Raw genomic sequence first — 13614 nt, 5'->3', positions numbered from 1 at the left:
AAGGTCTGGTTTTGGTCACACATCCATCTGTGTTTCTATAATTGTGGCCAGGGGAATGCAGGGTTTTGATTGTGCCTGACTCACAGGCCCAATGAACCAAGCATACATTTCAGGCAAGTCAAATATATATGTGTAAACAATGAAAGATCACATATATTCAATTCAAACTTTGATTTTGAGAAAATTGTAGATTCATGTGCTGTTGTAAGAAGTAATGCAGGACCTTTTGCAACTTTTACCCAGTTTCCCCAGTAGTAACTTCTGGCAAAATTATGGTCCAATATCACAGCCAGAGCATTGCCAGTGAGGCCTTGTCGGGTGGAAAAGTGGCAGCCATCCCAGCCAAAATGTCAGCAGATAGATCTCAGTTGTGTTGTCAGATGCGTCATATGCTTCTGTGCATGCATCAGTGTGTTTGTAAGACCACTGCACAGGGTGGCAGAGGTTCGCCACAGAGGCCACAGGTTACAAGGGTTTCGTGAGGTGTGGTTAGATTGGAGGAGTTATGTGTTAGCTTTAGAGGGGAAAATGTTCTTACATGGGTGTACAACTGAAAATTAGTTTCCCAAGATGGTGGACCAGGAATATGTTCATGCATCTCTGTGTAATTAAAATTAGTTTTTAAATAGAAATAAAATAGTGTCCATTTCCCTGAAGGCAGAATGTCTCTTATCTAGTGTGATGTTTGTCACATGAGTGGCAGACAGCGTATGATTTTATCGAATCTCCTCAGTAGATTGCTGGAAAAATTTTCCAACACAATAAGGTTAATAGCTTCTTTATTATAGCTTTATGTAATTGCAGCATTTTATTGATGACATAAACCAGCATGAACTCTCAGTCTATAAACAGTCCCCTCCCTGTCTATAGCAGAGAACGCCCTCCCTGTGGTTAATGGGGATGTATCCCTGGCTTCAGAAGGGAGGAGCTATCCTCAGAGGGTGGTCAGTTCCTCAGATCCTGGTCATGCAGGCAGTGGGTGCTGTTGCCCTGTCCTGGGAGGGTGAAAAGTTAAGGGTGCTTTTCTACAGGGCAGGGGAGAAGGGAATACATGTACAAGATGCAGCATGCACAGCCCCTGTTCCAGGATCTGCAGTGGTTCCCTACTGACATTCATGATGGAAGAATTACAGGCGGAGGGGAGGGAAGGCCATGTGAGCATCATTTCTCTGGTGTGTGTGTGTGTGTGTGTGTGCACGTGTGCCAGATGCTGACTCAGTGTGTTTTATGCATCCTCTGATATGTATTTAGTCATCCTGTGGCAAGGTATGATGATTATCCCCATTCTACAGAGGCGGGAGCTAGGCTCAGCTGCTGATAGTGGGGCCTGCATCCACACCCAAGTCTAATTTAACCAGAGCCTGTGCCTCTTGCCACAGCCCTGTAAGGCCTTAGTACAACATTGGTTCTAGCTTGCGAGCAGGTTGCCTGAGTTCATGGATGGGACGTGGGTGCCGAGTGCATGCCCTGTTTTTCTGTTACCTCGGGGAAATGAAAGGATATAGATGGGAATGGAGTTGAGGATGGAGGTCTGGAAGGCAAAGGGGGAGGAGTTCAAGCATTTTATTCTGATCTCCTTGTTATTCCCCAATATTACCATTATCATCATCATCCTCATTATCACCATCTTGCCCACCATTGTCATTGTCATGGTCACTGTTATATTGTCAATCTCTTCATTATCATTCTGTTATTTACCGTCAACATCATCATCATTATCTTTGTCATCATCAAGATCTCCTTCATCACTATTAACATCACCATCATCATCACTATCACCATTACCATCATCACCACCATTATCATCATCACTATCACCATTACCATCATCACCATCACCATTACCATCATCACCACCATTACCATCATCACTATCACCATTACCATCATCACCACCATTACCATCATCACTATCACCATTACCATCATCACCACCATTACCATCATCACTATCACCATTACCATCATCACCACCATTACCATCATCACTGCCATTACCATCATCACCACCATTACCATCATCACTATCACCATTACCATCATCACCATTACCATCATCACCAGCATTACCATCATCACTATCACCATTACCATCATCACCACCATTACCATCATCACCACCATTACCATCATCACTATCACCATTACCATCATCACCATCACCATGACCATCATCACCATCACCATTACCATCATCACCATCACCATTACCATCATCACCACCATTACCATCATCACCATCACCATTACCATCATCACCATCACCATTACCATCATCACCACCATTACCATCATCACTATCACCATTACCATCATCACCACCATTACCATCATCACCACCATTACCATCATCACTATCACCATTACCATCATCACCACCATTACCATCATCACCACCATTACCATCATCACCATCACCATTACCATCATCACCACCATTACCATCATCACCACCATTACCATCATCACTATCACCATTACCATCATCACCACCATTACCATCATCACCACCATTACCATCATCACTATCACCATTACCATCATCACCACCATTACCATCATCACCACCATTACCATCATCACTATCACCATTACCATCATCACCACCATTACCATCATCACCACCATTACCATCATCACTATCACCACTACCATCATCACCACCATTACCATCATCACTATCACCATTACCATCATCACCACCATTACCATCATCACCACCATTACCATCATCACCATCACCATTACCATCATCACCATCACCATTACCATCATCACCACCATAACCATCATCACCATCACCATAACCATCATCACCATCATTACCATCATCACCATCACCATTACCATCATCACCATCACCATTACCATCATCACCATCACCATTACCATCATCACCACCATTACCATCATCACTATCACCATTACCATCATCACCACCATTACCATCATCACCACCATTACCATCATCACCACCATTACCATCATCACTATCACCATTACCATCATCACCATCACCATTACCATCATCATCACCATTACCATCATCACCACCATTACCATCATCACTATCACCATTACCATCATCACCACCATTACCATCATCACTATCACCATTACCATCATCACTACCACCATTACCATCATCACTATCACCATTACCATCATCACCACCATTACCATCATCACTATCACCATTACCATCATCACCATTACCATCATCACTACCACCATTACCATCATCACTATCACCATTACCATCATCACCACCATTACCATCATCACTACCACCATTACCATCATCACTATCACCATTACCATCATCACCACCATTACCATCATCACCACCATTACCATCATCACTATGACCATTACCATCATCACCACCATTACCATCATCACCACCATTACCATCATCACTATGACCATTACCATCATCACCACCATTACCATCATCACCACCATTACCATCATCACTATGACCATTACCATCATCAGCACCATTACCATCATCACCAGCATTACCATCATCACTATCACCATTACCATCATCACTATCACCATTACCATCATCACCACCATTACCATCATCACTATCACCATTACCATCATCACCACCATTACCATCATCAGCACCATTACCATCACCACTACCATTACCATCACCATTACCATCATCATCGTCATCATCATCACAGTCACCCCTTCCTCCTTTCTTTTACTAAATGTCTTTTCTTTTTTTTTCTTTATTTTACTTTATTTTTTATTTTTATTTTTTTTGAGATGGAGTCTCACTCTGTCACCCAGGCTGGAGTGCAGCGGTGTGGTTTCGGCTCACTGCAACCTCCCGGTTCAAGCAATTCTCCCACCTCAGCCTCCCGAGTAGCTGGGATTACAGGCACCTGCCACCACACCTGGCTAATTTTTGTATTTTTAGTAGAGACAGAGTTTCACCATGTTGGCCAGCCTGGTCTCGAACTCCTGACCTCAGGTGATCCACCCATCTCGGCCTCCCAAATGTCTTTTCTATATGTCATTGATTTATTTGAGAAAGTGAGGTCATTTTTCATTGTGTGTTGATTCACTTGCTTTTTAAATTTTATTTAATTTATTTAAAAATGTTTTTATTGAGATACGGTTTCACTCTGTCACCCAGGCTAGAATGCAGTGGCTCCATACTGGCACCCTGCAGCCTTCATCCTTTGGGCTGAAGCAGTCCTTCCCCCTCAGCCTCCCAAGTAGCTGGGACTATAGACGCTACCATGCCTGGCTAATTTTTTTGATTTTTATTAGAGATGAAGTCTCTCTATGTTGCCCAGGCTGGTCTCAAACTCCTGGACTCAAGAGATCATCCTGCTTTGGCCTCAAAAAGTGTTGGGATTGCAGGCATGAGCCTCGGTGCCCAGCCCTCTTTTTAAAAATATATATGCACTATTCGGAGATTTACAAAGGGAATATGTTCAGATAGGGTGAAATTAAAACTAGATAATTTTTTGCCTAAAATAGAAGAAGAAAAAATCTGGTCACTCACTCTCACTAGTAGTATTTTGATAGCTCTCCTTCCAGTCTTAATTTAATGAAATGATATTCAAATAATTTTTTCACGAAGTAGGAGAGAAGGCAGTCCATGATATTTCACAACCACCCTCCCTCACTGGGTGATATGTCATAACACATCATGCCATATCATGCCACCATGGTCCTTGTACACGTGCTTCGTGATAGGCAATCCTCAACTGTGACTCTGGCCAGCCCCTCAGACCTGTCCTCATGGCTGGTCAGTGGGACAATCCTCTCTTCCCCACCTCCCTCTTTCCATCTTCATCCCACTATTCCTTGATCATCAGCTCCTGACCTACACCTTCCAGGGGACCCTTGCTCCCTTGTCCTCTGGAATCCTCCTCCTCACAGGGGGTTTACAGCCCTTATGTGATCTCATCCCACACCCTTGTCACACATGTCCTGAGGTGCTCCCACTCCAGACACCGGGCTGGGTATTGGGGACATAGGGACAGCCCGGCTGACATTATTTGACCCCTTACAGGCACCAGGAATTTACTTGTCTAATCCCCTGCATTTTCACAGCAGCCCTATGAGGTGTGTTCTGTTATGTTCCTGAATTGAACATAAGTAAAGTGAGGTAGAAGTTGCACAGTGAGCAAGAGGAGAGGCCGGACTTCACTCCAGGCCATCAGAATCCAGGGTTGAGCTCCGAAGTCTCATGCTAGTCCATGGCCCGAGCCTGGGAGGAGGTCACCCCGTGTCAGAGGACCCTTCCCCTGTCCCTGTCTTGTGTCATGAGGAAGGCCAGACAGGGCCCTAAGTGCTCTGAGCAGCTGGAACTCGTTGGGATACAAGTGACAGAAAAGCCAACTTTAACCAGGGGATTTCGGATTCAAGCTCCTGCACAGTCCAGGGCTAGAGCTGGCTCCTGCAAGACTGGGTTCAGGCTCCGTGGCGCCATCAGGGCCCGATGCCTCTCTCCCCACACCACTGTCTCCTTGCTCCTTTCACGTTGACTCCTTTCTCTGACAGGCTCCTCCTTCATGGATGTAAAATGGCTGCAGCCCCTCCGGACCTCACATTGTTTCAGCTTCAGGTCCACTGGGAAGCCACCTGCCTCAGTCCCAGCATTCCCTGCAATCATCTCATTGGATCTCACTGGGTCGGATTGGGTCACATGTCCATCCCTCAGCCAATCACAGTGGCTGGTGGAATAAATGCCCTGATTGGCTTAGGCTTGGGGAAGTCACATGGTCTTGCCTGAGGAGTTCTGGAGCCTTTTCCAAAAGACAAATCTAAGAGCAGGAAGGGCCCCCTCAGCAGAGATGCACTGGCGTGGGCTCACCAGGGAGAGGGAAGAGACAACGCTTGGCACAGCCCACAGCACGGCTGCTCATAAACACTCACAGCCCCTCCGTGTCAGAGGACCTTCCCCACCACTGACATCAGGCTGGGCCATGCGACTGCCTTTGTCCCTAAAACTGGAGAGGAAGTGGGGGGCGTGGCTTCTGGGCAGCAGCTTTAGTACTTCATGAGTTATTCGTCACGTTCTCTCTTCCTCCCTCTGAGCAGCAGGAAGTGCAGATGGCGAGGACGAGACGCCCAGCCAAGGGACAATGGACGAAGAGCGTGAGCGGGGGCGAGCCTTTCCCTTCGTGAGCAGCTGGGATCGGGGATGTTTGTTACCGCAGGGCAGCCTAGCGCGTCCCGGCTGGTTCCCACTTACACACACAGTGCGCGTTTGTCATGGACCAGGACCTGGGCATCTCTGGGGCTTGTTTCCCTACAGAGCCAAGTCTGCAGGGCACCCAACAAATAACCCCCAAGTCACTGTTCACGCTGCTCCTGCTTCCCCGGGCTCTGGGTGGCTCCTTCCCCCTCCAGAGCCTCCGGAGCCGCCCGTGCTCCTTGCTCCAGCCTGAAGCACCCAGGAGGACCCAGCAGCAGGTCAGGAGCAGTGACAAGCTCCTGAACCGTGGAAATGAGTCTGGTTTCCGTCGATTTCCTCGGGGCCTCTGGGCTTGGGTGTGATGAGTTTCTGCCCTGGATCAAATAGCTGGAGGGGAGAGCTGGCTTCAGATGTGCACTGGCGGCCAGAATGTTCCCCAGAGTCACACAGGGCCAGGCCTCCAATGCAGCATTTGCTTAGCAGCTGACCCATTCTGTGCACTAGGAGGCTCCTCGCTCTCAGAAACAGTCACTCCTCCCTCCCACGTGACGCGGCCTGTGCATTTTCAGGTGAGGGACGGCCTGTGTCACCGTTGGAGCTTCCTAAGAGTCCCAGAGGCTGATGCACCTCCCAGACTCGCCTCGGCCCGGCTCCCTGGGCCCTGCTCCAGGGGCTTCATTGCTCCCTGCCCCGGGTCACCCCTCTGCTCACCGTCTCTCAGGTAGGCGTCTTCACATCAGATTTGTGGCTTTTCTGTTAAAATCCTTCACAAACTGGCTGTGCCCTGGTGGGCGGGGCCCAGGGCTGAGCAGGGGGGCTCCAGGGTCAGATGGACTCGGGCTGACTCAGGCTCCACCAGTTCTGAGTGTGGGAATCGGGGACCCTTCTACCCTCGCTGAGCCTCAGTCTCCTCATCTGTAAAATGGGGATAAGGGCGCCTGCCTCCTGGGACCATGCTGGGGAGTCAGCTTAGCCCCGGGACCCATGGGCACTCACTCAGGTGTTGCTGTTACCTTGCTGCTGGTGAGATGGAAGGAGCAGCCGATTCGCGCAGAGAAGGAAGCAAAACGCTCTCTCGTGGTTATGGGCATCTTGCAGTTGATCTCACAGGGACAGGCATTTCCTGTTGGGAAGGATGTGGCTCTACTGGGCTCTGCTGTGAACCTGGGTGAACCTCGTGGCCTCTCAGCTTGGAATGTTGAGGATTTTAAACCCACTTGGATGTTTCACCCTTGGCTGTCCCAGGAAAATTCTTTTTTTCCTTTAATTTTGGCAAATAGCTACTGTAAAAAGCCAAGAGTTAAATGTATGTTCCCCTTATCTCTTATACCAGCTCGCTGCCCCTTGGGGTCTTCAGTGGGAAGCCCAGGCCTGCTGTCCTGAGGCTATATCTGGGTGAGGAGCCCGGGAGCGGCCGTGCATGCCTGAGCTCCCATTGGCGTAAATGGGGACACGGACAGGCGCCCCGTCCACCTGTCCTGTCCCTGCTAAGTGTCGGCCTCCTCGCTGAGTGGGGCCCCATCAGTGGCTTTTCAGATGAGTCAGGGATGCTCCAGGCAGAGCTGCTGTCACTCCAGGCGGAGCCCTTGTCTGCGGGGAGCTGCCCCTCCTCGGGTGCCTGGAGAGGGCACATATGTAGGGGGTGGTCAGTGTGGCTCAGGTCTCCACACTACCTGCCCCCTGCTTCCCTCCTGCTGAGGCCAGGTGGACTCTGGGGGAAGGGACCCAGTGCTCATGGGTTCACGGACACAGAGCAGGATGTGGAGCCAGAACATGAAATCCCTGCACAGACCCCTCGGTTCTTCCCACAGATCCTGTTTTTCATGCCCAAATCACCTGGACACGCTTCTGTTGCCCCGGCTGGTTCCCAAAGTGGCCCTGATCCCCCCATCCAGGGCACTATCCTTACCACGTGCCTCTTCCCCCTGGCCAGCCCCCATCCCTGCCCCAGCCCACAGCTGCCCTGCCCAGGGGACTTCAGTCCCAGATCCACAGCGGCTCTTGGGAGTCTCGCTGGGAAGGCATGGGTGGGTCACTCCCATTTCCCACCATTCCACTGGAGCCTTCCTGGTTGATTCTGAGGTCCAGACCCCTGTCTCCTCATCTAGATGGGGACACCGAGGCTTCTGGGAGGTAGACAGTGCTGGGGGAACCATCAGGAGATCAGCAGCCAGGCCTGGACTCATGTGTTCTGGGGCAGACTGGAGCCCTCCTGCCTGGCCTCTGGGGCCTCTCAGTCCAAGTCTGCAGCCACCTGTGGTCCGGAGGGCCACAAAGCTCATGGTTTGCAATCCCAGCCATTTCTTTTCTAAATCAGTAAATCCTGACCTCTGTGGTCACCGCCATCACTGCCAAAATCAGGTCAAAGGCAGCTCCCTTGTGCACAGAGCAGGTCCACTTCTGCTGCTGACAGGTGGGAGTCCAGATGCCCTGGGGTCCTATCAGCCACACCCCTGTCTTCACCGCAGGGCTGCGTGTGCACCCCTCACTTTGCTGATGACCAGAGGCTCCCCGGACACGGAAGCCAGATGTCACCATGCTCATCCCTAGAGCAGCTATGCGGGGCGTGGAGCAGCAGAGCTCAGAGCTTATGCAGGGCTGATGCAGAGAAGCTGGTCTCCCCATGCTGCGGCCCCCATGGGGGAAGGAGCTCACCTGAAGAGGGTGCTCTCATTGGCTGGGAGCCTCCACTGACTCCACAGCACTCTCCTGACTTGTGCCAGATGCCTTTGAAACAGTCACTGGGCTGAAAAGTGACCAGAGCATGGGGTCGAGCTGTGAAGATGAGTTGGCCCTGGTTGTGGACGGTGAGGGAGGGAGCAGCCCTGGTGTGGGCTCTGGCAGCCCTGCTGAGTCCATCTCCCTAAGGATGGGCCGGGCTGGGCCGGGGCTGGCACTCCGTGATGTGGAACGGGGTGTGTTGGGGGAGCCTTTGCTGGGAAGGACTCCTGCTGAGAGGAGCCGTGTGTCGTGGAGGCTGTGGTTCCGAATCTCTCAGCAGGTGTGATTCTCTGCTTATTCGAATTAACTAAACTATAAATCATGCCTGCCACATCCCGTTCCCATTGGTTTCCATGGATTCACTGCTCATTTCTTGTTAGAAAGTGCTGTGGGCATCAGGAGTAGCTCGATAAGCAAAATGAAGCAGGTGCGGCAACTTCAGACAACTGAGTGTCCGCTGGGCTCTGCCTGCAGGTGTCTCCTTTTCATGAAACCAATTTGGCCCTGGTCAGTGCATTATGATAGGGAGGGTGGGGTTCGCTCCTGGGGATGGAGGGGTCGGCTCTGGGAGGATGAACCGAGGCACAAACAAGATGACATGGCTGTGCCAGGTGTTCCTGCCCAGGTCCCTCTGACATTGCAGGTGCCATGCTGCGTGGTCCTGCTCCATCCACGTCCTCCATCCCAGGACAGATGCTCTTCTCTGTTCAAGCCCAGAGGGGACAAAGTTCACCGTGACCTCATTTCCCTTTAATGCTTGGGCAGTTTCCTTCCTAAAGCACATCTTGGCGTGGCTACACCACTCAGGGGCCTTCGCCTGTCTACAGCCCAGGCCATCTGGCTCCAGGGAGGTATGGAAAAGTGTGACCACGGGTACAACAGGAGCTCTGGGAGAGCAGGAGCAGGCCCTGGCAGCACCGCTGGCCCCGTCCTGCCTCCCCTGCACCGCTGTCTCCTCTCCCGACTCCTCCTCCGCCTCTGTCGTGGCTGCGTCCCCTCCCCTCTAGATATTCCCAGGAGCGCCCGGCTCAAGGGAACTCCTCCCTAAGCCCACATTCTCTCCTGGCATGTCCTTTAGTTCTTCAGTTTACAGCCACACTTTTCCACTCTCTTAAATGATGGGTTTTAAAATTAATTTTCACCAGGAAGAATGCTGGGATTTTAAATGAATGTCCTCTTTCTCTAACAACTACCACTTAGACAGGAATCTCCACGTTCCCTCCGTGGGCAACCCCGTCTTCTGTGAACCTTCCAGAGATATGTTAAACACACACAGAAACACGGAGATGTTTGTGTTTTCTAAGATAATGTAGCACAGCATGGACTTGTCTTCTTCAGAATTTTTTTTTCATTGTTTTCCTTCCCCTACTGGTTTTTAGGATGGACATTCTGCATCTCTTGTCGCTTACCTTTTGACAAGTGCGTTTAATTCATTACACTTTCATTAATAGCCATCTCTGCCTTCTTTCTGAATTATGATTATTAATTTCAACTATTGCCCTCTGGCTGACAGGCTGTTAACATAGTCTTCTAGCTGGGTTTGGTTTTATTTCCTCTGTCGATATTATTATTTAATAATTATTTAATATTGTACCATATACATCATTTTCTTTTCTCACCGTAACTTACTGTATTTCAAACTGCTTCTCAGCAAATTATCTTCTTTATGCATTTCCTTCAGGAATTCTAGTATGGAGAGGGTCCCTGGAGTTTAATCCCTCCTTTTTCTGTATCTTTGAAAACAGTTCTAGTCTCATCTACCCCTCATATTTTCTACTTTCCATCTGGCCCTGTTCAGAAATATGTGGTTGCCTCCGGGATCCTGGGAGATGGTATCCTCCTAAGAGGTTGACCTGGAGTCACCTTGCAGGGCCTGTTCCTCCCCAGGTGTCCCTCAGGGATGTCCCCGCTCCTCTCTCACCCCCACCTGTAAATAGCCCTCTGTGGGAGCTGCGATAGACCCAGCTCGTGGCCCCAGGGCTTCACCTCTCTCTGCGGAGCCCCCACCCTCTGCCCTTGGCTTTGGGCTTGAGCCTGGGAGTGGTTCTGGCCAGCAGAAAGGGATGGGGACGGTGCAGAATCCCTCAGGCTTCCCGTGTCCATGTCCCTGGCTCCTCACCACACTGGAACAGGACTCCCGCCAGCAGCTGGGGAGACCGTTCTCTAGTGCATCCTCTGAAGGCAGCAGGCTGCTGTGGGCTGAGGCGCTTTCTAGACACTTAGGAGATAATTCACAACTCATCAGGAACACCGCATCACTGCTTATGGGTGTCTCACGACTGCAGTAGGGAAAATAGGTCTCTTATCGGAAGATTAAGGAAGAAAGATTCTCTCCCTACAGACTCCTCCTGAGCAGCCATGCACGTGGCGTTTACTCCCAATGGGCGATGGGATTTTCATCAGCTTTTATGTTCAGAAGGCAGGGCACACCTGGAAGCTGTTGTCGGGGGGATGGCCTGATTGAGCTGGTGAGGCCCTGGGCGTGCGGGCAGGGTCCGTTCCTGATCAGGAGCGTTCTCAGCGTCGTGAGCAGCACAGGGCTCAGAGGCTCAGAGGCCCCCAGGAGGCAGGCCCTGCAGCGTGGGGCAAGGGATGGGCACAAATGCTGGGCGCGTGCTGTGGTTGCCCTGGGAGGCCTTGGCAGTGGCGGATCCAGTAGCACAGGCATCACTGGGTATGCTCCCTGCTGGGGCCGTGGGGGTGCAGCCTTCCAGGTCCAGCCGAGGACACACGCAAGCGTGCGGCTGTGAGTGCTGGGAGGGGCGGCCCATGGCCCTGGCAGCCCCAGGCCCACACCCTACTGTGTTCTGGGGGAGATGAGATGATTTTCCTGAAATATTCTTTCTCTCCCTGGCCCCGCTCTCCAGGTGTGGAATATCCTGCTCCAATCAAAGCCATGTCACCTGCGTTGTCCAGTGAAACGTCAGCGGACAGGCGCTGCCCGGGCTCCAGGGAGCTCCTCACCGAGGCTCACTCCCTGCGCCTCTGCCATCAGCACAGGGGGACCTGCCTGGCTGCCTGTGGGACCAGGGAGGACGCGCGGTGCGGGAGCAGAGCCAGCCACACTGCCGCTGCTGCACTGTTCATCTGAGTGGCGCAAGGTGAGCTGACACCCGTTGGACCCTCAGACCCCTGAGCCAGCCCCACTGAGATCTGAGCCACCGCGGCCAAACTGCAGTCACCTGGGAAGGAAGCCCCGCGTTCCGCCCCTGAGATGTGCGGCACTTTGCTGTGCAGCGGGTGCGGATGCGAGCGCCTCCAGCCGCTGCCCTGCTCCCTGGTTTTGGAAGCTTCCCCTCTCCTGGGCCTCACGGTGCTAGGATCCACCACGAGCCATTGCTTTGGTTGTTTCTCAAGTCCAGAGAAGAGAGTTTTCTGTGCAGTGAAAACCTTCCTTGTAACACTGAGCAGAGGCTCCGTGTGCATTTGGCCGCCAGCCGTGGAGCAGGCTCTGAGCTTCCCCTGGGGTGTGGGTTCTCCATTTTCAGTGGATTCGGCGGGGGCTTTCCTGGGTGCGTTTGCCCCCTGGGTGGGAAACAATCTCGATCACAAGGCTGCTCAAACACACTCTGTCCTCTGGGCTCTGGTGTCCGAGAGGTCTTCGTGTTCATCTCAGAAACAGGATCATAAATTAAAGGCCCTCTAAGACCCCTCTGTGTGGTCTAAGCAGGAGGATGGGTGGAGGTGTGGCGCCCTCCTGACCTTCCCTCTGTCCACATACGTCCCGCCCCCCTGCTGATGGGCAGAGTCTTGTGACTAGTCCTGGCCAATGGACTTAGGGCAGGAGGGACCTGGTGACACCTGGCTGAGGTGGAGAAAAGCCCCCTGGGCCCCTCCAGCTGCACATTTCCTGCTGCCCTGACTAAGGGGCCACATGCTCCCTTGAGTGTGGGCATGAGGAGCGGAGCCTTGGTCATCAGGGCCCCGAGTGACTCTGTGGAGCCCAGCCGAGCCCCAGCCCTGTGCTCATGGAGTGTGAATGAGAACTGAGGTTTTGTGCTGCTGCTGGGATTTCAGGGCCATTTGTTACTGGAGAAGCTGTCACAGGGGTCCCAGACCTGGGCTTCCTCCTCGCTCGGTGCATCTTGGGAACTCTGGATATTATCATCCTCATCTCTATAGTGAGAATCGTCATCATCATCAAACCTCATTCACTTATTGTGAAGATTAAATGAGTTAACATAGTAAAGCTTTAGAATAGTGTGTAGCAAATGTAGTCACTGTGTTGGTGTTGGCCATAATGAGGGGAGTCAAACTTTTTAAGGCCTTCAATACTAGGCTCAGGAATTTGGTCTTCATCTCAAAGACCTGCCTGGGCCAGGCACAGTGGCTCATACCTGTAATCCCAGCACTTTGGGAGGCGAGGTAGGAGGATCACTTGAGCTCATGAATTTGAGACCAGCTGGGCAATGTAGGGAGACCCTGTCTTACAAGAATAATAAAAAACTATTAGCCGTGCATGGTGGTGCACGCTTGTAGTCCCAGCTGCTTGAGAGGCTGATGTGGGAGGATCACTTGAGTCCAGGATTTTGAGGCTGCAGTGAGCTGTGATCATGCCACTGCACTCCAGCCTGGATGACAGAGTGAGACCCTGTCTCTTAAATGGAGAGAGAAAAAAAAAGGCCTGACTTTTTCACAGTGTCTCCTGCAAACACTAATTCTACAGACTATTAAGACGTTGCACAAAAACAGTATTCTATGTTTTTATTTTTTTCATTTTT

General features: G+C 51.3%; 1 protein-coding gene across 7 annotated transcripts in view; it reads left to right on the top strand.

Moving 5' to 3' along the window:
* LOC112205025 (uncharacterized) overlaps window positions 1–13614 on the top strand; it is a 47516-nt gene that overhangs the window by 13501 nt on the left and 20401 nt on the right. For 2 of the 7 annotated variants that reach the window (XR_010148210.1, XR_010148211.1), the window contains exons 1-3: window positions 5781–6132; window positions 6742–6893; window positions 11761–11994. Coding sequence is in view for 3 of the 7 variants with exons in the window: in XM_054664743.2 (XP_054520718.1) it covers window positions 8937–8979; window positions 9274–9400; window positions 9537–9744; window positions 11761–11994 (612 nt within the window). In the remaining 4 variants the exon portion in view is untranslated. Of the gene's footprint in view, window positions 1–5535; window positions 6894–8640; window positions 8980–9273; window positions 9401–9536; window positions 9745–11760; window positions 11995–13614 lie in introns of those variants that run through there. The other 5 variants (XM_054664743.2, XM_063786160.1, XM_063786159.1 and 2 more) reach the window with 5 other exon arrangements.

Source organism: Pan troglodytes, chromosome 10, assembly GCF_028858775.2.
Source record: "Pan troglodytes isolate AG18354 chromosome 10, NHGRI_mPanTro3-v2.0_pri, whole genome shotgun sequence".
NCBI classification, from domain to species: Eukaryota; Metazoa; Chordata; class Mammalia; order Primates; family Hominidae; genus Pan; species Pan troglodytes.
Note: the sequence above shows the minus strand (reverse complement) of the source record. Positions and strands in the feature narration are given on the sequence as shown.